This window comes from Acomys russatus, chromosome 1, assembly GCF_903995435.1.
Source record: "Acomys russatus chromosome 1, mAcoRus1.1, whole genome shotgun sequence".
NCBI classification, from domain to species: Eukaryota; Metazoa; Chordata; class Mammalia; order Rodentia; family Muridae; genus Acomys; species Acomys russatus.
Genome location: NC_067137.1, coordinates 121,763,410 through 121,789,826, shown reverse-complemented (window position 1 = coordinate 121,789,826; position 26,417 = coordinate 121,763,410). Strand labels below are relative to the sequence as shown.

At 45.5% G+C, this 26,417-nt stretch overlaps 1 protein-coding gene across 1 annotated transcript in view; it reads right to left on the bottom strand.

The window, feature by feature from the left end:
* The window catches only part of Ncapg2 (non-SMC condensin II complex subunit G2), a 51,380-nt gene extending 32,680 nt beyond the window's left edge, over positions 1–18,700 (bottom strand). The window contains exons 1-9 of the mRNA XM_051152502.1: positions 18,563–18,700; positions 16,580–16,696; positions 10,716–10,904; positions 10,151–10,265; positions 7,947–8,101; positions 6,960–7,094; positions 3,440–3,534; positions 1,788–1,857; positions 945–1,031 (exon numbers count right to left, since the gene is read on the bottom strand). Coding sequence (XP_051008459.1) covers positions 945–1,031; positions 1,788–1,857; positions 3,440–3,534; positions 6,960–7,094; positions 7,947–8,101; positions 10,151–10,265; positions 10,716–10,904; positions 16,580–16,657 — 924 coding nt within the window. The 5' untranslated portion in view covers positions 16,658–16,696; positions 18,563–18,700. The remainder of the gene's footprint in view (positions 1–944; positions 1,032–1,787; positions 1,858–3,439; positions 3,535–6,959; positions 7,095–7,946; positions 8,102–10,150; positions 10,266–10,715; positions 10,905–16,579; positions 16,697–18,562) is intronic.
* Positions 18,701–26,417: the final 7,717 nt, after the last annotated feature.

Below are 26,417 nucleotides of genomic sequence, written 5' to 3'. Positions count from 1 at the left end.
TGCGGCACGGGCGTAGTTTTCTGACAGAGGTTTCATTCTCTCTTCACACCTTTGAAAATGCCTCATACTGTGTCCGTCCGCGGCTCACTAGCCTTCAGCTCATGTTCCTCCTGCTTCAGCCTCCAGATCAACGGAATTGCAGACGCCATCACACTCGGGTTCATTGCTTATTTTTTATGAATTTCATGGTGATATAGGCATAAAGTTATTGGGTAATTCAAATGCAATATCTGGTTGCAGTCCTCGTTCTGAGAATCTCCTGCCTCAATCTTGTATAAACAAAGCTCCATGATTGTCCCCTGGTGTGCCAATAAAGCAGCTTACAGCCAATCGCTGCACAGGGGAGAGAATAGGGCTGGACTTCCTGCCAGGCAGGGGAGGAAGAGTAAGAAGAGGAAGTAGGGGATTCAGGCACAGAGCGGTCCAGGAGACATCAGAAGGAGCTGGAGCAGGGAAGGCTACAAGTGCAAGTACATCTCTGGGATGCATGCTGGGAGGAAACCAGATTAGTTTAGACAGTTAAGAATAGAGTAATAACTGCTTAGTTATTGTGTGGTGAAGCTTATTATTCAACAAATATGAAAGTCTCAATTATTTGTGTGATAGGTTAAGAGAGAAACTAAGAGAAACACAGTTTTATAAAAACAACATGTCACAGTTATGCACAATATCGTGTTTTGGTGTGGATGGTATTCTCACCTCACAGAAAGACTTTAAAGAGCTTAGAAGAGAAACACAGTTCAGTCCCAGCTGGCTGTAACGTAAGGCACCATTTCTTTCCTCATTACAAAGCTGGTAGCAGAAACAAACTGCTACAACACCAAATATCACGATTCTGGGAAACTCCCTTTGACTGATGGAGTGAAATTATGAATTTTTAGCCAAAATAGTTATCTGTAGGCAGAGAGGCTGAAACAGAGTGTCAACAATGCTCACCCACTCACCTCTCGTACTTTGGAGTGCACTGGAGACCACCTTGGAAGGTGGATGCCATGGAACATCAAGTCTTGGATGCAGTCGTTTTCTATGGTCTGAAACAGGAAGAGCAGTGACATGCATCCATCCCACAAGCAGTGAGGCAGGCAGGGGGCGGTACAGCTGTCAGTCTCTGCTAGTCTGTTAGAGCTATTACAATGTATCCATTGCTCTCACTATTCGCTTGGTTTCAATATTCAAAGAGCACACTTAGCTACTTCTACTTTATCTGCTGGAACAATGAATGGAGCAATGAGGTAAGCTCCCCACAGTTAGAAGCCAGCTCACATTGGACAAAATACAGACACCAGGAAAAAGGAGTGTACACAGGCCAGACTACACTTACAGTGAATGTCATGGATTTCTTAAGATAATATAACCAAAAGAGGCACCATCCATGGAAACAGAATCTAAACACAAACTCAGCTGTATACTTTCAAGTACCAGAATAAAAACAGAAAAAAATAGGTCAAATATTTTAATATTACCTTTTGTTTAGCCCAGTCCATCCAACTTGCAACTCCTCTCCCTTTGACTAGCCATATCCCAACAGCTCGATGACCTGAGGTAACTAGAGTCTAGATCCAGGGACAGCAGAATAAGGAGCGTAAAACCCCTTGCTTTTCTGAAGCTGCACATCCCCACGAGGTGACAACTGGAGCTGCACCTCCACACACAGGCCAGCTTATCACATGTCTATCTGCATGACTATTTAGCTTTATTTTCAGATAGACTAGGCACACGTTTTAAGCAGCCTACCTTGGTTACTTAAGTAACTAGAAAACAGTAGATAGTAAATAAAATGAAAATACCTCCAATATTTTCCCTGAAGCCTTTTTCCAAGCTCTGAAATAAATTTCCGCAATGTATACCATCAAAGACCTATTTTTAAAAAAATATGTTAATAAATGTTTAAATAATTCTACTTTTACCATATGCCACATTTCAGTTACTCTCCTGCCTCAGGCAGAGAAAACCAATATAGGAGATGGTTCTGCAAAACATCGGCAATATTATCTACCTGAAATAGAAAGAGGAAGGGTGACAAAACTAAAAGGGGCTGGAACGAGAAGTCCTCCTCAGTCAGTGTCACCACTACGCCTAACCCTGTCAACACAGGCCCAGAACTAAATTCTTAAGTCAAACTTTAAATATGGGCTGGTGAGACAGCTTAGCTGGTAAAAGACTTGCTGCAAGTGTGCTGTCAACGCCCAGGGCCCGCTGGTGGAGTAGGTGCAGTGTGCTGTCAACGCCCAGGCCCCGCTGGTGGAGTAGGTGCAGTGTGCTGTCAATGCCCAGGCCCCGCTGGTGGAGTAGGTGCAGTGTGCTGTCAACACCCAGGCCCTGCTGGTGGAGGAGTGAACTAACTCCTGCAGGTTGTTCTCACTCCACACGAGCGCTATGGCACACCTGTAAACACCTACACACTGACACGTTTAAATGAATAAACAAATAAAGTAAAAACACTTTAAAAACTAATTCTTTACAGATAGGAAAACTTAGCTGAGCATGGTGACACATGCCTTTAATCCCAGCACTAGGGAGGCAGAGACAGGTGGATCACTGTGAGTTCAAAGCCAGCCTGGTCTACAAAGCGCACACACGCACACACACACACACACACACACACACACACACACACAAAATATATATATAAGAAAACTTAGAATAGGGTTGAACTTTAAAATCATCTAAGTTTAGAAATCATTCACACAAACATTTTACAAACAAGGAAATATGAGAAAGCACTCTGGAATATAGCAAGAGCTGTATTTGCATTCAGACTAGAATCAAATCCCAACTCAGTGCTTACACCAATGCCTGAGAGTAAGAAATTTAGCAACTGTCACCTACCTCAGGAGTAAGAAATGATTTCTTAAGAAAAAAAAAAACAAAGCACCTAAGCAAATGTGCACACTTGCACAGCAGCTCTGACTGGGAATAAAGAAAGTGCTGGGCTAGAACTTCATACCTCCACTCTCGCTACTTACACACAGGGCTCCTCACAGCACTACACAATCCCGCCCACTCAGATACACTCTACACGTCCCTTGAGCCCTGATGAAGCTGGCTTTGTTGTGAGTGAGACAAAGCTGTAACTGTTACACATCTGACCAGTGAACCACGCTGCTTTCTGCTGTAGCTACTCCAGAGACTGAGGTGGTAGGAACACTGGGCAGCAGAACTAAAAATTTACAAGTTAAAATCCCAATCTCACTACTGGAGGAATAAGTTGTTAGACGAAAACAACTACCTAATAACACAGTGACAAATCATAAGATACAATTTCTAAAGCTTACATCAATATAAACAAAGCCGAGGTGCAACTACAGCTGGGATGCTGAGGCAGTGAGACGGATGAAAGGCCAGACTAGCGACATGGCAACCCTTGTCACATGCATGCACCAAACTTTTAATAAGCAAGAAAACCTTTCAAAGTCAGAGTAAAACCTGTATTACTTACTTTTGTAATCCAGATAACTGATTTTTAATGGTCTCATGGATCATTTTAATGAAGTCTATATTCCAACTGAAAAGAAAACTAAGAAATCTTCTTCCCTATAAATGAAAAAAAGAAGGTAAGCTGATCATGGTAGCACACACCGGTAAAACCCAGCTACTTGGGAGGCTAAACAGACTATGACAAGATCAAGGTCAGCCTGGCCACACAGACATCATCTCAAATAGTACATAAAGTTGCAACTAAACCAAACTGTTCTAACACAAACAACTGGTTAAGAGTTTAACAGATCCAAAGTCAGCTATCCATAAAAATGAAGCCAGGTCACTATCACTTAACATGTTTGCACAGACAGGGGATGAATTAGGAAAGGCTCCAGGTGGCCCTCCTAACAGCAGAGCCCTGTGGGGCTACCGACGTCCGCCCTTGAGTAGAGCAGCTGTGCTGAGCGCCTGTCTTCATGAAGCTCAGAGTAGAGCCATACAGACCTCCATATGGGTCTGCAAACAGTTCGGTCTGGCTACCATTGATAGTGAGTAAGTAAAATCAAACCTGAAATCTTTTGTCTGGCCTCATCATAAACTTTGTTATTCTCACCAACTTCCTAACAATCCTGGAGACAAAGGCACAAACCTTGTGCTTGACATCTTTCCAATAATGATGGTAATTGTAACATGTGGAAAATGACCCTCTCCACACACATCCTGCACCAGTGACTGCAGCTGCTGCCTAACTCAAGGGACAGCACGTGCTCCTCCCAGGAATCTGAAAAAGCACCTGCTCTGGCTACAGAAGAAACACTGAGGTTTCAGACTACCCGCCCTCCACAAAACAAATAAGCAGGGTAAGAGGCAACCTTTTCTGATGGAGCCCAAGAACTTGGTGCTAGCCACATATGCCCTCCAGGCTGGGGACTGAAGCCCACCACGGGACCAGACTTTCTACTAAGGGCTAAGACCCTCAGGAGTGCTCTTTGGAAACCTTCTCTGCTGCAACAGAAGAGACAGCTGCAGAGACATGTCCTAAGCACACTGTATTATGGTCACCGTGCACCCCAGCAAGGGCAAGAGTCCACCTCATATAACTGTTCTCTAGAAATCACGTTAATAAAAGATTATGTTAACTGGGGGTGGTGGCACACTCCTTTAATCCCAGCACTTAGGAGGAGTTCGTTGTGAGTTCAAGGCCAGCCTGGTCTACAAAGTGAGTCCAGGACAGCCAAGGCTACACAGAGAAACCCTGTCTCAAAAAACTAAAAGAGAGAAAGATAGAGATATTATGTTTATTTATATTTTAAAAAAACAAAAAACAAAAAACATCTAGGATGACTGAGGATTGAATCTAGGGCCTCGTGTATGCAAGGCAAGATCTCTACCACTTAGCGATAGCCCTAACCCTACTAAAAATATTTTGTAAAAAGCAGTAATTACAAAATAGTATTTACATTAAGTATATAAAAATATATAAAAAGTTATTAAGGCATTACACATTCTTTTTTTTTCCATGCTAAGGTCTCTAGTCTATGGCACTTTACATTTAGGACGCATCGTAACTGGAGCAGGTCACCTGAATTGACCTTGTTCAGGTTACTCATGGGACTGGCCACCACGGGCACTCCAACAGCAGCCTAGAAGCTCCTCATTATATTTTTTGAACAGTGAAAAAAAAGTGAAGATGTGTGATCATTTGTTGGCTCTGTTTCTTAATAATTAAACTTTATTATACAACCCAACTAGCTTACGCAAGAAGGAAAAAAGGTTAAAGGGACAAAAAAGTGAACCTTCCAAAGGGACAAAAGAGTGAACCTTCCGGTATCTGTTCCACAGGACGGGTCTTTAGGTGTCTCTCTGGCCCGTGTGCTGATCTAGCCTGTTCGCTGTTCCACATGCACTCAAGCCTGGGCTGAACCTGTTGTTCTCTCCTCCCCACCTGCCTGAGTCAGGTGGGAAGGGCGGTCTCCTTTTCTCTTGAGGGTCAATTAGAAAAACAATAGCCCAGGTGGGGTTCCCAGGTCTGCTTCCTAAATTCTAGGCCCAGGATGGCTCCACTCAGTCTGTCACAAGGTATTCATGGGGTGCCCCCAGGGTAAAGCCCGCCAAGACTGCTTCCACCTGTGACAAAGCTTAATCTTTCTCACAATCATTTTTTGTGCATATGCCAATTAAACAGGATTAGGTGGCCAGGGGAGGCTCAGCAGTAGAGCACTTATCTGGCACAAATGAGGCTCTGAGTGCAATTCTCAGCGCACACACACCTTCCCCACCCCACACTGGCTAGAATTCTGCCACAAGGGGAGGGACTCTGAGTTGAGAAGATGCTCCCGTAAGACTGGCCCATAGGCAAGCCAGTGGGCATCTTCTGGATCAGCAAACGGTGTGTGAAGGCTCACCCCGTCATGGGTGTGCTACTCATAGACAAGTGGTCCTGGGTGGGTTAAGAGTGCAGGAGGAGGGGGTCTTGGTGGTGCATGACTTTCATCCCAGTGCCTAGGATGCAAAGGCAGGCAGATCTCTGTGGGTTCAAGACCAGCTTGGTCTACATAGTGGATTCCAGGCCAGCCAGAGAGCTTTATAGTAAGAACCTTTCTCAAAAAAGAAAGAAGACATTTCAAGCAAGAATATTAAGATAACAATAACTTATAGTGAGGCCTAGACAGCCAGGGCTACATAATAGAGAGACCCTATCTCAAAAAAGAAAAAAGAAAGCAAAACAACAACAAAAGGAAAATGAAAGCAGGCTGAGCAAGCAATGGGAAGCAATCAAGTAAAAAGCATTCGGCAGCCCCTGTCTCTGCTTTAGTTCTGGCCTTCGGGCTCCACTTTGAGTTTCTTCCTGGACCTCCTTCCACGCGGGAGTGAGACAACATAAACATTTTCCTCCCCAAGCTATTTTTAGACATGGTATTTTATCACAGCAATAGAAACTCTAAGACACCTCCCTGGACAAAAAAACAACCTGTAGAAATAAGAAAGAGAGCAGAGCTCAGTCACAGGGCTATACGCGCGCGCGCGCACACACACACACACACACACACACACACACACACACACACACACAATCTACATGACACTATATATAATATGTATTTATATGTAACTGTATATATTACTCACTCTTTAAGGTGGAATTGTGAAACTGTGCTTCCCCGGGGCTCTACAACTCAATTCCTCCAGAAGGCAGGATCTGTGCAACATGTGCTTCACCAGGGCCAGCCACATGACACTAATGTGGAGCAAGTTCACAACTCTTTTTTTTAGCCTGAGATACAGTTTCTCTGTGTAGCCCTGGCTATCCTGGAACTCGCTTTGTAGGCCAGCCTGGCCTCGAACTCACAAAGATCTATGTACCTCTGCCTCCAGAGTGCTGGCATTAAAGGTGTGCACCACCACACCCAGCTTAGTACACAGCTCTTAATGGCTATGCTGGCTCTTCCACAAAACAGCACAGTACAAACAGCAGCAACATGAACTTGAGGAAAGCCTCCACCAACAACCCAAAGGGGGGGGGGGGAAAGCCTGCTTACCTCTTCCTTCTTAATGTAGTTAACATTTATGAAGCACTCAAGCAGCGTGTCTTTAATTTCCCTATTTTCCTCTAAATCATAATCAAAGCAGTATAAAGCCTGATGGAGGTGCCACAACCGACACATATCTGCACCCTGGGAAAGACACACAGGAGAGCACCTTGTTTTAGTTTCTTTCTTTTCTTTTATAAAAAGAAAGTAAAGTTGTATTTCAAGCTAAGTATTTACTTTATACCATAAGACACAGTGACAAGTAAAAACAGGGACATACGCCTCTAATCCCAGCACTCAGGAGGCACAGGCAGGATTTCCAAGTTTGAAGCCAGCATGCTCTATAGAGCTAGTTCCAGGACAGCCAGGGCTACACAAACCCTGTTTCAAGGAAAGATAAATAAATAAATAAAGTTGCAAATGTTCTGTGCGGTTCTAAGAACACTTTGGGGTTCGTTTATTTGTTAATAGGGCCTCACACAGAGCAGGATGGCCTCAAACTCCAAACTATTTTCCTTTGGCCCAGCCACCACTTCCCTACGACCTCACAGTGATGTGAGATGATTCCCAACCAACCCTAAGTCACGCCCGCCTTGTACCCAGGATGCTCCCTGACTTCGGGCTCAGTCTCACTCTAGGGTATGTTTATCTCTCAGAGACTAGAGCCACGGGTACCTCCTCCCACCCTCCACTTAGTCACTCAGAAACACCCACTAGTACAGCTCAGTCTGAGAAAGTTTGGCCTTTCCTGGTCCCCTGATTTCTTTCCACTGCAGAACTAGTACCAAGACTTAGAGGTAGAGCACTAAGTGACAAAGAAGAGAGCAGCCACAACCTGAGGAAAGACCACAAGAGAAAAAGCCCAACTTTAAGTCTTGGTGTGGATTGTGCACCCACCCTTGACCTCTGCACATCATTGTGAGAAGCGCCCCTCATAGAAGGCAGCCCTTCCTCCCTCACCCCCTCACTAAGCATGTCCTGCCGAAGCAAGCGTACTGTTTTAGTCTCCAGACTTCTCCTCAGCAGCATGATGAATGCGGTCTTCCCCATGTCCTCCTTGGCAGGCAGGCCCTTCTCCCACCACGTGACACACAGATCCTGAATGGAGCTCTGGAGTTTTTGTTCAGATTCAGGTAATGCATATAAAATACCTAAAACACAGCACAGACATTTTCTGCAATTAAGCAAATTATTACCAATTCAGACTCAAAGTACAGAGTATTATGACTTGGTACAAGGCCTTGCTAAGCAAGTATTAGTTTAATTTGCCAAATAAACATCATTTATGGAATGCCAATACATAGCCAAAAGAAGACTCAACAAGTGTTAGAAAAACAGATACAACAAAACACAAAAGAGAAAACTTTAGACCTAGAAGCCTCATATTAATACATCATGATGGATCCCACCAGCACCACCACCAGGATAAGTCCTGACCAGCACCAACCATAATCTCAATGTGCTGGCCTCAGGTCTAGGTTCAAAGGTGGAAACTAAGCAAGTAACATAATAGAAAAACTATTGCTTTTAGAAACAACGTCTCAATAATTAAGTTGTTAATAATATGTTGATAATTATCAACAGATGCCTGAACACCAGTATACAAATACAAAGCCCTGAAAGTAGTTGGGAGTGTGGAAGCAATCCCAATGACAGCACTCATTTTACTAGATATTTGGAGAAAGCACTTGGAAACTGATTGTTACACTGCCTGGGGTACCTTAAGATAATAATCAAAGAAAAAGATGCTATCAACCTGAGATGGTGGTAACAAAAAACGAGGGTTGGAGGAAGGGTGGCTGGAAGGGGCTGGAGATGTAATTCTATTTCAATTAAGAACATATTAAAAGTATAAAATATGGGGCTGGAGAGATGGTTCAGTGGTTAAGAGCACTGTCTGCTCTTCCAAAGGATCCGGGTTCAATTCCCAGCACCCACATGGCAGCTCACAACTGTCTGTAATCCTAGTTCCAATGGCTCTGACACTCTCACGCTAAAATAAAATTAAATAAATTATTTTTTAAAAAAGTATAAAATATTTTAAAAGGAAAAAAATGCCAATTTCAAGAAGTCAGACCAAAGCAGCATCTTAAACACATAAAGCAATCCAAGTGCTGCAAAGGCTGAGAATTTGATAAGAATGTTTGTCCCAGGAATCGGTACCCACATGAGCCAAGTACCCAAGAGACAGTAGATGGTTCTTTAAATGCTTAAAATAAAGTTGCTTTTATGTATATAAAATAGCTTTGTGTGATTATCTTATAACTAGATTTTCCTTTAATTCAGACTAGGATACTTGTTTAATAAAAACAGCTTTACAGGCTCAGTTAAAAGTTAACAAGAACTATAGGAAAAACAACTCCACAGACCATGGTCATCCTGTAAGAAAAAACTCAATGACGCAGAGTCTTGGGCACTGTGGCAATAAGCACAAACTGAGAAACCTGCAGTCAGAGGTGCCCTTCACACAAGCACTTATTATCACCAGCCTTCAGAGGCCAGGCAGACTGTTGGAAGAACCTGCAAGCAACAGTGGCCAGCAGCTCGGAACCCAGGCCGTCCTCTCTAACAAGGGAGCAGAGCCTGGCTAACTGAGTTACTCACGGTGTCCGGACAGGTGAGAACCAGTGCAGACACGCCTTTACATTTTCTTTTCAGATTGCCACCCTGCTTGTGAATATTGGTGACTTCCTTCCTTCCTTCCTTTATTATTTATTTATTTTAGGTGACTTCCTTCCTTCCTTTCTTTATTATTTATTTATTTTAGGTGACTTCCTTTCTTCCTTTCTTTACTATTTATTTATTTTAGGTGACTTCCTTTCTTCCTTTCTTTACTATTTATTTATTTTAGGTGACTTCCTTCCTTCCTTCCTTTACTATTTATTTATTTTAGGTGACTTCCTTTCTTCCTTTCTTTATCATTTATTTATTTTAGGTGACTTCCTTTCTTCCTTTATTATTTATTTATTTTAGGTGACTTCCTTTCTTCCTTTATTATTTATTTATTTTAGGTGACTTCCTTTCTTCCTTTCTTTACTATTTATTTATTTTAGGTGACTTCCTTTCTTCCTTTATTATTTATTTATTTTAGGTGACTTCCTTTCTTCCTTTACTATTTATTTATTTTAGGTGACTTCCTTCCTTCCTTCATTTTCAGTGACTCCCTTCTGACAGCTGCCGCGCCAGCGCCACCCACTCACCGTTCAGTATGACAGCGCACTCCAGGAGGGGCCCGTAGTTCTCATGCTCATTTATAACCGACACAGAAGCAAGAATTACAGTCACAATTGCATACATTATTTCTATGCTCTTTTTCTAGAAAGAAAACATTAAAACCTAAGTGAGTTAAATAAAGAACTTAACACTCAACTTGTTTTAAAAATATCAAATAGTTCCTAAATTTCCAAAGCGAAGCCTCACCTAGAGTATTCAAAAAGGTAGATTAAAATTGGATACAAGTCAAACGTCCTAAAAGAACTGTGACGCTGAGCGATAGCACAGCAGCAGCAGGGCTGGCCAGCAGGTAAAATCACAACCAACAGAGCCGGCACACTGCACACTGCCTGAACTTACTGCAGCAGGGCGTGTGGCGCACACCTTTACCCCAGCCCTGAGGACACTGAGGCAGGCGGTCACGCATGTGAGTTCCAGGCCAGCGGGGACTAATAGTGAGACTCTGTCTCAAAAAGAAAGCTCTACTACTCAAATAAACAATCTCTTCTTAACACAGTAAAGGAACTGTTTTAATCTCTGAAAGACAAATACCATCTTTGCAGTGGGCTCTGACTCCATCTCGTCTTCACCCTGGACTTCTGCTGTGTGCCACCCGTCCACGGGGCTTCCCAGCAATGTTTCTGTTAGTAAGTCCTTCAGCCTTTGCCACAAGTCTTCTTTCTGTTTCCTTGATAATTCATCTAGTAACTCACTTAAGCTAAAAGGGTCAGAAGAATTTTTCTATAAAATAAATTTAAAAAACACAAAATATGAAAAATTAGTTGTATTCTTTTCATAGTGGCATTAGTAGAAAAGTTTAAGTACATTAGTTACATGTTCAAGTGTTTGGCTAGTTTTCAGTTTTTTCCTAACAGGGAAGAAGTACAGAATTACCAAACAGAAAGCATCAACTCTCTCCTCTACCTCTTCCTTAGGACGGATCTTTTTTTTTTTTTCCTTAGGACGGATCTTTATAGTGTAAAATTTCACCCACTTAACGATCCCTGAAACCCATTCAGACGCTCGCCCCAGGCCTGTCATCAGGTGCAGTATGCTGCACCTAACGGAAAGGGACAGATTCCCTTCTCACCAGGTTTTCATGCTACCAACAGATGCTCCTCAGCCCTAGACAGCAACCTCTTCCTGAACCATTGCGTCCTTTCCGCCCACCCCATCCCCCACCCCGGTTTGCTAGACTCTCTTCTCACTTTGGGCAGGCTGACCACATCTTTCTGACAGATTAAGAACAGGCATTGTCAAAAAGGTACAAAACTCAATCAAAGGGACTTTCCTGCAGCTGCTCTGGGACAGCCTAAGCACAGGAGTAGTGACAATAACAGATTATAGCCTACAGAATGACATCACCACCAATGACACTGTAAGTCAATAACAGCACTGGCATGCTGCAGGGCACCATGAGTAAATACTAAAGAAGTGTAGGCTCACATGGCATAGAGTCACTTACATCTGGACACTAGCCCAAGGGGCACAACCCACGAATGTCTTCACTTATCAGGAAAGTGGGACAGAGGGAAGGACGTTCTATTGGGACTCTAGGTGAGAGAAGTATGGGAGAATGGGGAAATAGAAGGATCCAGAGGGTGCTAGAAACCAACAAGAAGAACATTATGACGGGCGGATCTGGGCCCAGGGGTCCTGCTCAAACTATGGCACCAGCCAAGGACAATGTGTGCAGTAAGCATCGAACCCCTACCCAGGTCTACCCAATGGACAGGACATTCTCCACAGTTGAGTGGAGAGTGGAGAGTAGGGACTGACTTTCATACGAACTCGGGTGTACAATATCTGACCATGTCCCCTGGATGGGGAGGCCTGGTGGCACTCAGAGGAAGCATAGCAGGCTACCAAGAAGAGACTTGATACCCCATGAGCATATACAGGGGGAGGAGGTCCCCCTCAGTCACAGTCATAGGGGAGGGGAGTAAGGGGAAAGTGGGAGGGGGGAGGAATGGGAGGATAGAAGGGATGGGATAACAATGGAGATGTAATATGAATGAATTAATAATAATAAAAAAATTCTAAAGAGAAAAAAAAAAAAAAAAAAAGAATTCTAGTACCTGAGCTGGAGAGATGGCTCAGTAGTTAAAAACACAGTCTCCATGTGGGCTCCATGACATGGGGAGTAGGGGCTGCCTCTGACATGAACTCTGTTGCCCACTCATTGATTACTTCCCCCTGGTAGGTTGGTCTTGACAGGCCACAGAGGAAGAGGATGTAGACAGTCCTGATGAGACTTGATAGGCTAGGGTCAGATGATGGCGGAGGAGGGATCTCCCTTTCTGAGCACAGACTCTGGTAAGAACTGTCCAGATACTAAAACAAACAGGTAGAAGTGTGCTGAGAAGCAAGTCACCTACAGTGATGGTTTTCCTCAGCCAGCCAATGGTTACAAAGAGAAAGCTAAGTGACTAGGGTAGACTGTAAGCATCCACTTCCTCACACCCAATGGCCTCCATATAACAAGGCTGTCCTGAAAGGACCTGACACTTCCAAGCAGTTCCTGCTGAAAAAGACACTCGAACTGACTAGATTGGCAAATAGAAAAAAGAATACAAAAAGAGCCACCCACGCCTTCAAGCCTTCAGTGGCTGTGACAAGCACAGGAAGGCAGAGAGACCTCCCAGATTAAAGAGCACTTAAGAGATGTGACAGCCAAAGGCAGAGTCTGACACTGGGCTGGATCTGGAAAAGCATGACTATAAATGATATTATTGTGACAACTGTTAAAATGTAAATATGTACTAAAAATAATGGTTAAAGTTTCATGTCTTGAGGATCTTAATGCAGTTATAAACAGTGGAATTTCAATCAGTTGTAAGGAAAAAATGAAATTTGAAGTTGATAGATCTACAGAGTACGGCATTAACTAAAGCGACCTAGATTCATCAAAAATTGCCTGTTTTTTTCTCATATACAGATCCTATCTTTCAATGCTTATATGTATTATGCATATAAGTGGGTGTGAAAGTGGGTATAGGCTGTTAAACTACATAAAAGACCATGAAACGGCAAAAAGTGGTGCTTGGGGTCAGGAAAAGCACCACAAAAGTACACGTGTAACATGCAAGCAGAAAGGAAGATGCTGAGGGTAGAAGCTTATGGGAGAGAAGCAGAGACAGGAGAAGGGAAAGTGGGGAATAAAACAAATGTGAAAAATATCATAATAAAGCCTAATTGCAAATTTAAGTACAAGTTTCAAGAGAGTACTGGGCTGAGGAGAAAGCTCAGTTGGTTAGGTGCTTGTGAAGTAGCAAGTTTGGATCCCCAAAACTCACTTAGAAAGCTGGGCACGAAGCCAGGCGTGGTGGCGCACGCCTTTAATCCCAGCACTCGGGAGGCAGAGGCAGGTGGATCGCTGTGAGTTCGAGGCCAGCCTGGTCTACAAAGCGAGTCCAGGACAGCCAAGGCTACACAGAGAAACCCTGTCTCAAAAAAAAAAAAAGAAAGAAAGAAAGCTGGGCACGGAAGCCTGACTCTGTAATTCCGCTTTAGCTCTAGAAGCTCTCTGGCTAGTACCGAGAAAGTTGCAGAGTAATGACATACCCTGTCTCAGACAAAAGGCGGGGAGCAACTAAGACCTACAGCTGAGACCACATCTCACCTCCACATGTGCACCCTATCTCAAATGCACAAACACACACGTTCAAACATACACAAGAAAAACTCAAAGTGTACTTAGGGTTACCAACTGCTGTATTTCTTTGTCCTAGAATCATTCTTTGTTTTGGAATCATTTAAGAGTTATAGGCATGTGACTCTATTGAGGTGCATTTTTCCAAAACAAAGATACTTAAAAAAAAGAAAAGAAAAGAAAGAGAGGAAAGAAAAGAAAAAGATTAGTTCCACCCTCTATAGAGCACAGCTCCCCCACCTCCCACTAATGTTCCTTTCACATGTCTCTGAGGCTAGTTTGTCTTTTTCTTCTCTTCTCTCATGGTTTTCCCCCTCAAGAATGGCAGAGGATATGTAAGCTTGCCATCTACTTCTAACTATAAACTCCCAATCTTTCTCAAGGGAAAGCACCACAGTCGCTATAGCATTAGTGTTTCTTAGCGGCTAAATGTGTATGACTGTGTTCTGTTTAGGTTCCCGTCTTTCTTAAATGTGTCACAGGCAAAATGTTCTAGCATTGCGCCTCCAACCCTATTTCCCCCATAATCTCTGTGGATTATTTCCTTACTGCAGTCTTCCTTTGTAGCCCAGGCTGACCTTGAACCCATTATGTAGCCTAACAAACCTCAATTCACGATCCTTCTCACCCGGCATCCTGAGTGCTGTAACTGCTGGTACACTCTGTCATGCCCAACATTATGGTTTCTTGTACCAATTCTGCAGGGCGGTGGTTGTTAGCAATGTATAAGTCAGAACACAGCAATTCACGAAGGTGGAGAAACTCACCCAACAGGCCTCAAACTAATACACATCTTTTCCTTAGCTCCTATCAGGTTAAAGTACTAAAGCTGCCTTTACAGAAAATGGTATTTCATAACACTCATTTTGATGAAACCAAGCAATGTACAATTCTAATACACCCACATGAATGTGTTTTGTTTTAGGAGCTTCATGGTGATTGGTTATACTAAGTTATTAAGTGTAAGTAAAGCTCACTAAGGCTAAACTAAAAAAGACTAACAGATGGTCTGTCACCAAGATACCTTCTAATGCCAAGCAACTTCACAGACACTCAACATTAATAGGCTGCTAGAGTGAAAGGCCTTCGGAAAGATGCCTTCTCAACAGGCCACTAAGATGCCCTCGAGTTGTGGCCTTTGCCTTTCCATTTGTGTGTGTACAGCTGTGCACTTGAATGAAGACCAGAGTTGACGCCAGATGCCAGAGCCTCTCACTGAACCTAAAGCTCACTGACTGGACAGACGACTGTCTAAATGACTCTAGGAATCCTCCAGTCACCACCTCCCAGCGCTGGGAGTATAGGCGTGCCATGTGATCCTGCCTTTTACAGAGGTGCCCGTACGGCAGACACGGACTCACCTCCCCAGCTCACCATTTGCCTTTTGATACTAGAAACTTCCTTCACTATCAGCTCAGATCATTGTAATTTTAGTTAAACTGTGGTATATGACTTGCAACAAGAGCCTTAAATATGAGTATTAAATATGTATGAATTACATTTCTAACACAAACCAGACATACTTCCACTAAAGCAGACATTTGCACAATTATATCTTGCTCCTATAAACACCACTAAGGTACAACTTGTAAAATGGATCGTGTTATAAGATCATCTGTCTTATGAAGAAAAATGTTGCTGGCACTAAATTCATGATCAGGCTCTTCTCTAATTTTGTGCCTTTTGATTCTCACTGTAAAATCATACTCAAAATAGGTCTGGCCAACTATCTCAATGCTAGTGCAGAGGTCCACTCCAGTGCCGTCCACTGCTCCTGCACCATACACTCCCAGAACAGACGCTCCACCTATAGCTCATGGCTCCTTTTCTATCTCTCTAGCCTAGACGTCTCTGAGCTTCAGATATGCTGTCAAACTGTCTCGTGGCCAACACCCTGGACACATCCTCATCATTAAATCCACCCAAACTGCACTGCTGTGTCCCCAGCTGAAGGCTTCCAACTCCCACCCAGGTCCAGTGCCAACGGGACGCAGCACTACCCTCTCCGGCTACCTGGCGTGGTCCCTCAACCATCAGCTCCGTGCATGCAGGCAGACAAGCATTCCCAGAGGCAAACCTTTCTCCCATCACCTCACTGTCTTCTGTCCCTGTTTCTCTTTTGCTCTGCTTCCTGTGCTTTCTGCATGCTGGCACTCTCTGCCCAGTGGGTCTGTGCAGTCATTTGCCTGAGAAATGCCCCTATAGAGTTGGGTATGTGAATATTTGGTTCCCAGTTGGTGGCACTGCTTTGGGAGGTTTTGGTACAGCCTTGATGGAGGAAGTGGTCACTAGAGTTAGAGCCCCACTCCCCACCCCCAGTTTGTTATGCAGGCGCTTGTAGTTGAGTGTGTCAGTTCTCAGCTTCCTGTTCCCACTGGCAGGACTCGCGCCATGGTGGATGTTTTATCACAGCAACAGAAACCATGGTCTCCCATCTTTTTTTCACTGCCTTTTCCCCCTTGCATCTATCGCTGCAGTCAGGCCCTGCCCCAACTCCTCAGGTTAAAACACCTACCTGCCTTCTCCAGCCCTTAGGAGTCCCTTCAGTTCAATGGGCTCTTGGGTTAACTTCTTCTGTGCATCTTCTACTTTTTAACTCAGCCCAAAAGTGGGTTCATTTACTCTAAAGAATTTACTTATTGAAACATGAACACCCACCCCTAAGGACCCACTGAGAGAACCGCATTTCACTTAGTGACATGATTTTAGAGTACTATTTATATCCATAGTGAAAACTACAATAAAAGTCAAATACGCAACTTACATCAAGTTGAACAAACTGCAGAAACTCTTCAACCAGGTCCTTGGATACTGCTTGGATGAACGCCTCGCGCTTCTCCATGACAGGCAAGGCTGTTCTAAGGGAGCTTTACTTTACAACCTGGTAGGATACAATCAAAACACAACTTTAATGTGCAAGTTTCCCTGTCAGCTTTAATTTGATACAAACACTCAAGAATAGTGTTTTACACCACTATAGAAGACAGTTTCTCACAATGTTCTGATGCAAAATTGTAATAATCTGAATATTTACTAATGTTATAAACAAAATACCTATTATTACCAATGGCCGATGAAAAGGCAATAAAAGAAATAAGAAATTCAAGTTCCTTGGGAATCGTGCTCTTGCTTCCTTTTAGTGTTCTGGATGCCGGCTGGGAAGAACTGGCTTAGGCAACAGGGTCAGTCCAATCCCCAAAGCTGAATTCTGCAGGCTCCACTTCGAAGGTGCCATTCCTCCAAGATCCCACCCATGATCCCTCTCTTGTTTTTCAAACGAGAGACTGTTAATTGGGGGTGAAAACCACAACAGCAGCCCTGAGGTCACCTGGGAGCTTGTTAGACAGCACACACACTTGCCACACTTAACACGCTCCTCTCCACACCTACAGAAATAATGAGTGCCCAAGGGACTTTGCTCACTCTCTTTCCCACACTCGATCTCCTAGGAAATCCTATTTTACCTTTACACCTGGTGCTAGGATGACATACTCAAAACAGAGACCTAACAATAGAACATATTTGCAACAGGACTTCTCATTTAAAAAATCAATTTTAAAATCCCCTATACTTTAAAAAATACAGCAATATAGAAAATTACTGGCAGTAATTATGGAGACAGTGAATCAAAGTAAATATATATTCCTGTTCTAAATTGAATAAATGTAGAAAATCACCGCAATGTGACAACTCCTCTCTTAAGTAAATCTTAAATACAGCCACTTCGTTCCCCAATTCAAATGGCTGAAACGTGAACCACAACTTTTTTCTGATTAATAAAATGGAGAGGGTAAGGCAGGTGGGCAGAGTCAAGATTTTATTTTGGTTTTTTTTTTTTTTTTTTTTTTTTGAGACAAGACTTCTCCGTGTAGCACCGGCTGTCCTGGACTCGTTTTGTAGACCAGGTTGGCCTCAAACTCACAGAAATTCACCTCCCTAGTCCCGGGATTAAAGTTGTGCGGCACCACCACCACCTCCATCGTATGGCGGCTATCAATACTTTCTTAATTCTGGTCACTGTTTTTTGTTTACTTATGCACATGCCTTTGGCAACTTAGCCTGCCACACATGATGTCTGTATCTGCTAGACGTACGAACTGTTACTGCATCTTGTGATTTACCCTCCCTAGATCAGTCAGTCCTCGGTGCAGGTTCGGGGACGTCCCTAAGTCAGGCCCCGGCCAAGCGTCAAGACTGACGTCTTCCCTAGTCAGCTCCCCGGCCCTGTGCCCAGGCCCTTCCATGTCGTTCTCTGGTCATGGCTGGGGTCCTCCCCCATGCCAGTTCCAAATTCAGGGCCGGGGTTGTCCCCGTCAACCCGGGCGTAGGTGTTTGGTCCTACCTACTCAACCAGGGTCCTTGTCTGGGGGGGTCTTGGCTACTCAGACCCGGGTCTTAGTCCGCCGCCCTCTCTCGAATCCATCACGGATCAGGTCCTTCCTTGGCATCCTCCCTAGTGAAAGCAGGTCCTGCTCCGCACTGCTCTTCCGGGGTCCTCCCTGGTGAGCATGAGGCCTCAGTCTGAGGTCCTACCCAGTGAGCCCGGGTTCCAGGCTGAGAAGCTCGCTGCTGAGCCCTAGTCAGCCGGGGTCCCGCCCTGCTCTCCCGTAGCACAGCTCCCACTCCACAAGCGCCCGAGACCGATGGGGGCCGTGGACGGGAGACCCGCGCCGCCCACCCGCGGCCGCCCGCCGACCGTCCTACTCACAGCTCCCCGCTTCCCCCGAGCCCACCGCGCAGCGCTCACCTCACCGGCGGCGCGGGACTCATCGTTTCCCGCGCTCGGACCAGATTCAAACACACCCGCGCTCGCCCCGGACGCTCCCGCCCTCCGCCCGTCACCAGTCGCCGCTCTCACGAGATCTGACGCCGTCCTGGTCACGCCCACAACGTCATCCTTGCGACCAGGCTCCGCTTCGGCCTCGGGCGGGGTGGGAAGACGCTTCCGCACGCCACGGAGCGCGCGCGCTCGCGGAGCTGTTGGATCGCTGCCAACTCCTGGGTCTCTTATCCGCTTCCCGGTGAAAGACCGGGGAGCAGATGAAGGAGGGAGAGGAAAAAGGAGTAGAGCCGGAGGAGGGGATGGAAGGAGAGAGGAGGCGCAGAGGAGAAAACGAGGAGGGGAGAGATGCTAAAGAGGCAGAGGGGAGAGGGAAGGACCAGTGGAGAGCAGGAGGCACACAGTAGGACGGAGGAGCGTGATGTCAAGGCACCCCAGGGGAGAGGCTGGGCCTTCGCATCTCGGGGGCTTTTTTTTTTTTTAATAGCATAAAACAGCTGAAGACGTAGGGAGGAGCCGCCTGAAGAGGATGGCAGCCCCGGACTGTCCTTTCCCAGGATTCAACAGCAAGTGGCGCTCAGGCCCCTGGCCGCCAGCGGGCAGCCCTCCGTGGCCTGGAAAGAGACTGGTCATGAGACAGAGTCCGTTCATGGCCCTTCCCTCGTTGTGGTTTCCTGCACGTGGCCTCCTTCCACCCTGCTGGCCACTCCAGCTCCCTCAGCCAGTCCCTATTCCCTGTCCAAATGAAGTCACTGTTAGCAGTTCTTGGAAAATCCCTTCAGAAATATTTCCTGTACTTTTTTTCACCCTCTTGCTCAAAATGTCCAGAATGAGTTAAGTTCTGTTCTCCTGGATTGAATTTAGTGGACAGATACTTCCCCGGAGGCAGCCAGCGTACCCAACATAGGGCAAGTTGTCTATGGACTAGGAAAGAAAACGCAGCCAGGAAGTAAGTCAAGATAATTTTAATGATTTGTAATTAACCTGATAGAGCAAAAGTCTCAACGGTATAAAATGAGGGAGGGAACTAACTGGTCAGTTAGGAAATTTGAGGTAGCAGGGCCACAGAGACCGGGCCAAGCCACCCACAGCAAGCCACCATTTGTTCCGTTTACCTACTTATTCCTACAGGAGCTCGTTAATCTCTGACCACCTCCCTCTCCACGGTTCCTCCTTCCCCACAGCCCCTTGAGTTTGGCAGCCCACCTTACCACATTCACAGTTTGATCTGTAGTCAAAGTGCAAACAGCCAGCTTGAGGCTGCCGTGGACTGTTCTGAGGTTTCTGCCCATTCCCGTTTAGATTTGACTCACGTGGGACGGGTGTGGTGGCACCCGCCTGTAATCCCAGAACTCAGGGAGGCAGAGGCAGGTGGATCTCTGAATTTGAGACCAGTCTGATCTACAAAGCAAGTCCAGGACAGCCAAAGCTACACAGAGAAACCTTGTCTCAAATAAATTTAAAAAAAAAAAAAAAAAGCCAGTTTTCCCTGCCTTGCTCACCTTCTTCACTCACCTTCCCATCAATTAGCACAGAAACCACCGATTTTCCCCCAAGCCAGACTTGGTGTCCTTTGTCTGATAAAAAAGTAAGCCTAAACCTCTCTAATTTCGTAGAATCATTTCTGCAAGGGAACCTAACTGTTGCTTTCAGAAACAGAGACTTTGAATATTCCCTCGGTCCTGAGCAACCCATCTACTTATTTTGGAAAAGCATTAGAAGAGGCATATTTAGTCAAACCATTAGACACGCCCACCAAAGTCTCACAGACTCGGTAATATCGCTGTTGTCCACGTGAAATAACCCATAAGGCAGAGCAGCAGCATCAGAATAAGGGGCAGAGCCTGGGTCAGGATCTTAGATAGCAGGCAAGTGTTAATTTGGGCTTTCCCCCCACCCCACCCCACCCCCCCCCCATCCACCCCCGTCACAGTGAGTTTTGTCAGTCAATGGGATGACAGTCTACTTAGTTCCTATCTCTAGGTAGTACTGCGAGGTGGGGGCAGGTGTTTAAGCATAACCAGAAAACCTGGCTGATTTCTGCCCGAGAATGATGAACTCTTTTTTCCCAGGGTACCTTCCTGTGGCATAGAGTCTGATTCTCTAGGTTTTTCCCGGTTCCCAAAGGCCAGAATCTGTATTCCTGTCTCAAAAAGATAAGTTCCCAGAACTTTTCCTAAATGGGCACTAGTGAGCAACGATCAAGATGGGATATGGGTTCCGCTCGTGTACAGTCACACTAGCTACTACCTTCGCTGTGTCTGCCTGTCTTCATCAGTTTCTCGTGTACAGTCACACTAGCTACTACCTTCGCTGTGTCTGTCTGTCTTCATCAGTTTCTCGTGTACAGTCACACTAGCTACTACCTTCGCTGTGTCTGTCTTCATCAGTTTCCAGTCCAGGCCTGAGCGCAGTGGGGGTTGGACCATAACCCTGTGTTCATACCCGTAGTGTAAAACACAAGACTCAGGAGGAAGTAAAGGGGCAGGGAGTAGAAGGACCTAGGGCACAATGAAATCTTCCTTTCAATGGGTCCATAGTCCAGAGACAGTCATTTGGCGGCAGCATCTGTAGCTGCCACTTCCTTGACCTGGGCGAGGGTATCCATGGTGTAACGCCAGCTGTCTTTACTGCCATAGGAGTGGAGAGAACCACCTTGTAGGAGCCTTTCCAGGCTAGCTCCTGTGCCCCTTTGGCTACTCACTTTACCCAGACAGTATCGCTGGACTCAAACAGGGGAAAACTGATGGCAGACTTAGAGGTCAGCTAGGTCTCTCAGACAGTCCACTGAACAGCCCTGAATGGAAAACTGGAAGTTCTGAAGAGACTTTCCGCCAACTGTTGGTCTCTGAGCCTGGGAAGCAGTGGGGGAAGCCTTCCAAATGTAATCTCAAAGGGGTTAAATCCCTCCCTATATGGAGTGCAGCGGACTCAGCAAAGGAAAGAGGTCTGTTCGCTTTTTGCTGGACTCTAATGAGAGTTTTGTTAGTTTCTTTTAATGTCCTGTGTTACATGATATTTGATTCCATTGTGAACCCCAAGGTTGTGAACTGTAAAATCCTGTTTCTTATTTGACGTGGTTCAGCCCTAACACGCACCTATTGTTTTTTAAAATTATCTGTATTACCTGTAGGCCCGGCTAGCGATCAATCAAGACACAGACACTCGTTATATTTTAAAATAGCTTTAGTTAACCTGGGGCAGGGCAGACATTAATCCTGCCTCAATCCCATGCCATTTGCTTCTAGTAACTTCTATCAAGCTACCTCCCATCCATGATCCCAAATACTTGCTAATGTTCTCTATCTGGGCTGGATTCTCCATCCACACCGCCGGCCATGTGCTTCTCCTCCAGCTAACCCATGGCAGCCTTCCTCTCTTCCCTTCAGGTCTCTCCAAGAGCTTTCTGTACACAGGAGTTAATATAGTTCACCCTAGGTCAAAAGGTAGAGCCAGAAACCAGCTGACAGAGATTAAAGAGGAGGAGGGACTTGGAGTTGAAGGGTATTTAAGACAGCGTAAATAAAGAAGAAGGAGATTTTGAGCTTTGAGCTGGCAAGCTCTTTAGCTTTTAGCTTTTGGCCTTTTCCCCCTGGGCTGTCTGTTGAGATAGTGAGCTTTTGGGGCTTTTTCCTTTGAGATGTGAACTGAGTAGGAAGGTCAGCTGGGTGCTTTCTTTGCCTCTCTGAGCCAGCAGGTTTTCACCCCAGCATCTGATTCCTAAGTCTTCATTGGTAAAATTGAATGGTTGGGATTTTCTTTTTTTAAGCATTTATTTATTATGTACAGTTTTCTGCCTGCATGTACACCTGCATGCCAGGAGGGCACCAGATCTTATTGTAGATGGTTGTGAGCCACCACGCGGTTGCTGGGAATTAAAGTCAGAACCTTTGGTAGAGCAGTCAGTGCTTTTAACCTCTGAGCCATCTCTCTAGCCTGAGATTTTCAATTTTTAAAACAACAGTCCTGTTTATTCTTTTTACCTGGCTAGAACTCTGAGGTCTGTAGGCACAATGAAATTCACACTCTATGTTTAAAGCTTTAGCTATTAACTGAGAGGTTTTGGCGATGAAAGCCAGATCATTGCCAGACTGCGTTGCTAGGGGGAGACCAAATCAGGGGCCCAGTTCCTTTTTAGCTACTATTTGATCAGATTTAGTCTGGATGGGAAATGCTTCTGCCCGGAAAGAGTATCTATAAAAAATACCAAGTACTTTTACGCTTCCCCAAAAGGCCAAATCTTGGTGAAGTCAGTTTTCTTGGCAGTTCATCAGGATGTGAGTCTGTCATTTGGACCCTTTCCTAGGTGCGGGCTCTCTGTTTGGGATTCACTGGCTCACAGACCCGGCATGTGGCCGAGTCATCCCATGTTAGGCTGTGCAGTCTATGTGTAACACACCTTGGTCTGAGTTACTCAGAAGGTTTTTGTGGATCCCAGATGAGTAGCCTGGTGAAGGGCAGTTGCCAGAGTCCTGCCAGTTGTTTCTGGGAGAATGATCTCCCATCTTCCATCCACTTGGAGTCTCAGGAAGCACCTGGTAGTGGTATGTCATCAGAATATTAATAGGCCCCACTGCTCTTAGGTCTATTTGTCGGGCAGCCAGCAGTGGACAGACAATTTGTAAGGGAAGCCAAGTACCCTATAAGAGGGCCAAGATGTTTTAAATTCCCCTCTCCCAGTGGTGAGAAGCCCTTTCCATAGATCACACATGGATATAGACAGTAGTAAAATCATACTGACTGACGGTCTGTGTATATGGCGGTGGAGTTTCCTTTTCCCATCTGACAGCCTAGGTGAAAGCAACCGGTTCTGTCTTCTTGGCTTGGCCCAACTCATTTCAGTTGAAGTAAGTGCTTCAGCACCCATGTACCTGGTTTCGTTTTTCATCTTGGGACAGTCATGGATGAGTACCTACGTCATTAGGCAGGAGGACAGTCTGGTGGTGGGCCAGTCCTGGGGGGCGGGGCATCCCTGCCTATACCCCTGTCCATCTGATGGTCCAGCCATGTCTTTTGACTGGAGGCAGAACTTTAAGCTACGAGACATTCCTCTGACAGCCTAAGACACCCTAATTTTGCTGGATATCTGTTAAGTCCAACTCTATCTTGTTATCAGAACAGGTGGCAGTGGCTTTCAGTTTATGCACAAGGTCTTATCCCAATCAGTTCTCTGTTGCTAAACCCTTTCTGATCTACCTCCAGCAACTGGGACATACTTATGCCTTTAACTTTTATAACTGTTGATAGGTTATCGCCACTGACAAAATAAGCTAATTCAAGTCAGATTTTTTTTTTTTTTTAAGGCAGGTTTATTTGGGACAGGGTGGTGGTTGTTCTGTGGGCAAGTTCACCAGTCTCAAGGGACAAGACCAGAGAAAGTTGTACCCAGACTATGTCAGGGAGGGTTTTTGTAGGTTGTAGGTAAAGGAAAATGATGTGTCTGCCACACGCTGGACTTGTGCCCAGATATGGCCATCTGGGGCAGGGGATGGGAGGGTGGGAGCTTAGGTGGTGTCAGATATGGCCATCTGGGGCAGAGGATGGGGGGAGGGGGTGGGAGCTTAGATGGTATCTTCAGGTGACGAGTTGGGACAGCTGTCAGAAATGCAGAACTGGTCCTCAAGGGTGAAGTTGAAGATAGAGAAATGGGATTTTGAGCTGGGCGTGGTGGCAGAGGCAGGCGGATCGCTGTGAGTTCAAGGCTAGCCTGCTCTACAAAGTCTAGGACAGCCAAGGCTACAGAGAGAAACCCAGTCTCAAAAAACAAAAATAAAAAAAGGTGAGAGAAATGGGATTTTATCGGACCATGTTGGGGAGGGGCCTCCCCAGAAAGTCCATCTGAACATCCCAACCTCTTTGGGTGTATGGATGCCAGGTTCTTACCTGGCTACTTCCTGCTGCAAGTGGATGGCATGGGGTGGGGAGCTGGGAGTTGGTGGGCCCAGTGCTCAGCAAGAGGTTTAGGTGACCATTACCCCAGAGACCGCACAAATCCGCCCCTGGAGAAGGCCGGGGAGGCAGGGAGTAAGAAGGGGAAACAGGCCATGAGAATGAGGGGTCCTATCTTCAGGGCGAGCTATTGGAACAGGAGAGACCGCAGCAGCAGGGAGGGAGGTTCCCTGGTTTGCCGAGCTCCTCACTGGGGCTTTCTGGAGAAACTGAGAGTGGAATGTCCCAGTTGTTAGTTGTTACTAACAATAGTCAGCCAGAAGCAGAATTACAGAAGGCAAAAAGCACGGTTAGTGCACTTGGGGGCCTTCCCAGAGCGGTGGGCTTCGATGATGAGATCTTTGTTTTAGCTTTGACAGGCGGTGCTGTCTACATGCTGAGCCTTACCGCCTGAGTGGAGCTTCTATCATGGAGTCAGTTGTGCTAAGGCTTTGGAGCTTCTAAGGCCTGGGCCCCTGTTCCCCTGAGAAGGCCTTTATATCAGTGAAGAATTGACAGCATGCAGGGACAGCAGGAAACTGGCCGTGTCCACATGTCTCTGCCCCCGCTGGGACGGCGTGTCTCCTCCTGCCTGACCCACTGCCAAGACCCTTCTCAAGCCACTGCGTCCCTCATGTCCAACACCTGTGAGACATTTGCCCTCTCCTCTCCCCAACTAGAAACCAGACACTGGGGTCATTCTCTCACAGCCACAACTCAGGGCCCAGCACACTGCAGAGTGTAAACCAGTCTTCTGAAAGAATATGCAAAGTCACCTCTGTCCTTAAAAACCTTACAATCAGAGTTAAAATCTGACCTCAGCAAATAATTATAAAATAGACTGAAAGAGTTAAAAGTGACTAAAGTAATATATTTGATAGTGGCAACATCTTTAATAATGGACTAAATGTGAAATGCAAAGCCTAGAAATTAATCTTGAAATGCATAAATTAGACAATTACCTGACTCAGAATCAAATGGTCTGAGGCATACAATAGGCCTGCAATCTGGCTCCAGGACCCATAGCATGTGTTGTAGGGGGGTGTGTGGTTTGGTTATTTTTTTTCCCATACTTTATTTGGTTCCTATATTTATCACCATTCTCATCAGTCCTACCCAACCACCCAATGCTGTCTAGAGGGGAAAGAAGGTTAGAGGGAAAAGGGGGCATAGATTTCTTTATTCTACTTTCTGCTGGCTAGGGACATCAAGTTCCTTGAGGCAGGGATGGTCTTCGCTGACAGGATATGCAATTTCTTTTACTTGACAAACCACAATTAGCAGCAGCAGCAGCAAGGAAGCAGCAGCCTCCTCCTCAGAGCACCTCCAGCCTCTCTTGGGGCTCTGATGTTTATCCTCCCTGAAAAGCCCCCACAATTCCAAACATCACACACTCAGAAACTCTGTAGCTAGCAAAACCATGCCCCTGCACAAGATCACGAGGCAAATCATAGTCACCTGCTGTGAAACAGCTGTGGACAGTCTGAAGCCGCCCCATGTCCCACACTTGGGATTAAAAATAAAAACATGCTTACGTAACATAACTGGGTTTTAAAAGAAACCCAAATTCTCCCTGCAGTGTATGGTGGATGCTTTCAAGTTAGCCTCAGCTACATACAGGGAGCTTACCTTTTTAAATTTTTTAGGAAGGAAAGAAAAATATATAAAATTTACACTCCTATCATAATTGTGTCTGGGGAAATGAGCTAAAATAATAGACTCCTGATAGATAGGAACCAATAGAGTCCTAGGCAAAGCGAGTTCTTCAAAGCCAATCTGGACACTCCTGCAGTGTGGGGCAGCGAGGAAGGGTGCCTCCCCTCTGAGAATCCAGAGCTGACCAGGACCCTGGCGGTGATGAGTCATGGATTCTGGGAAAGGCTCACAATGCGTG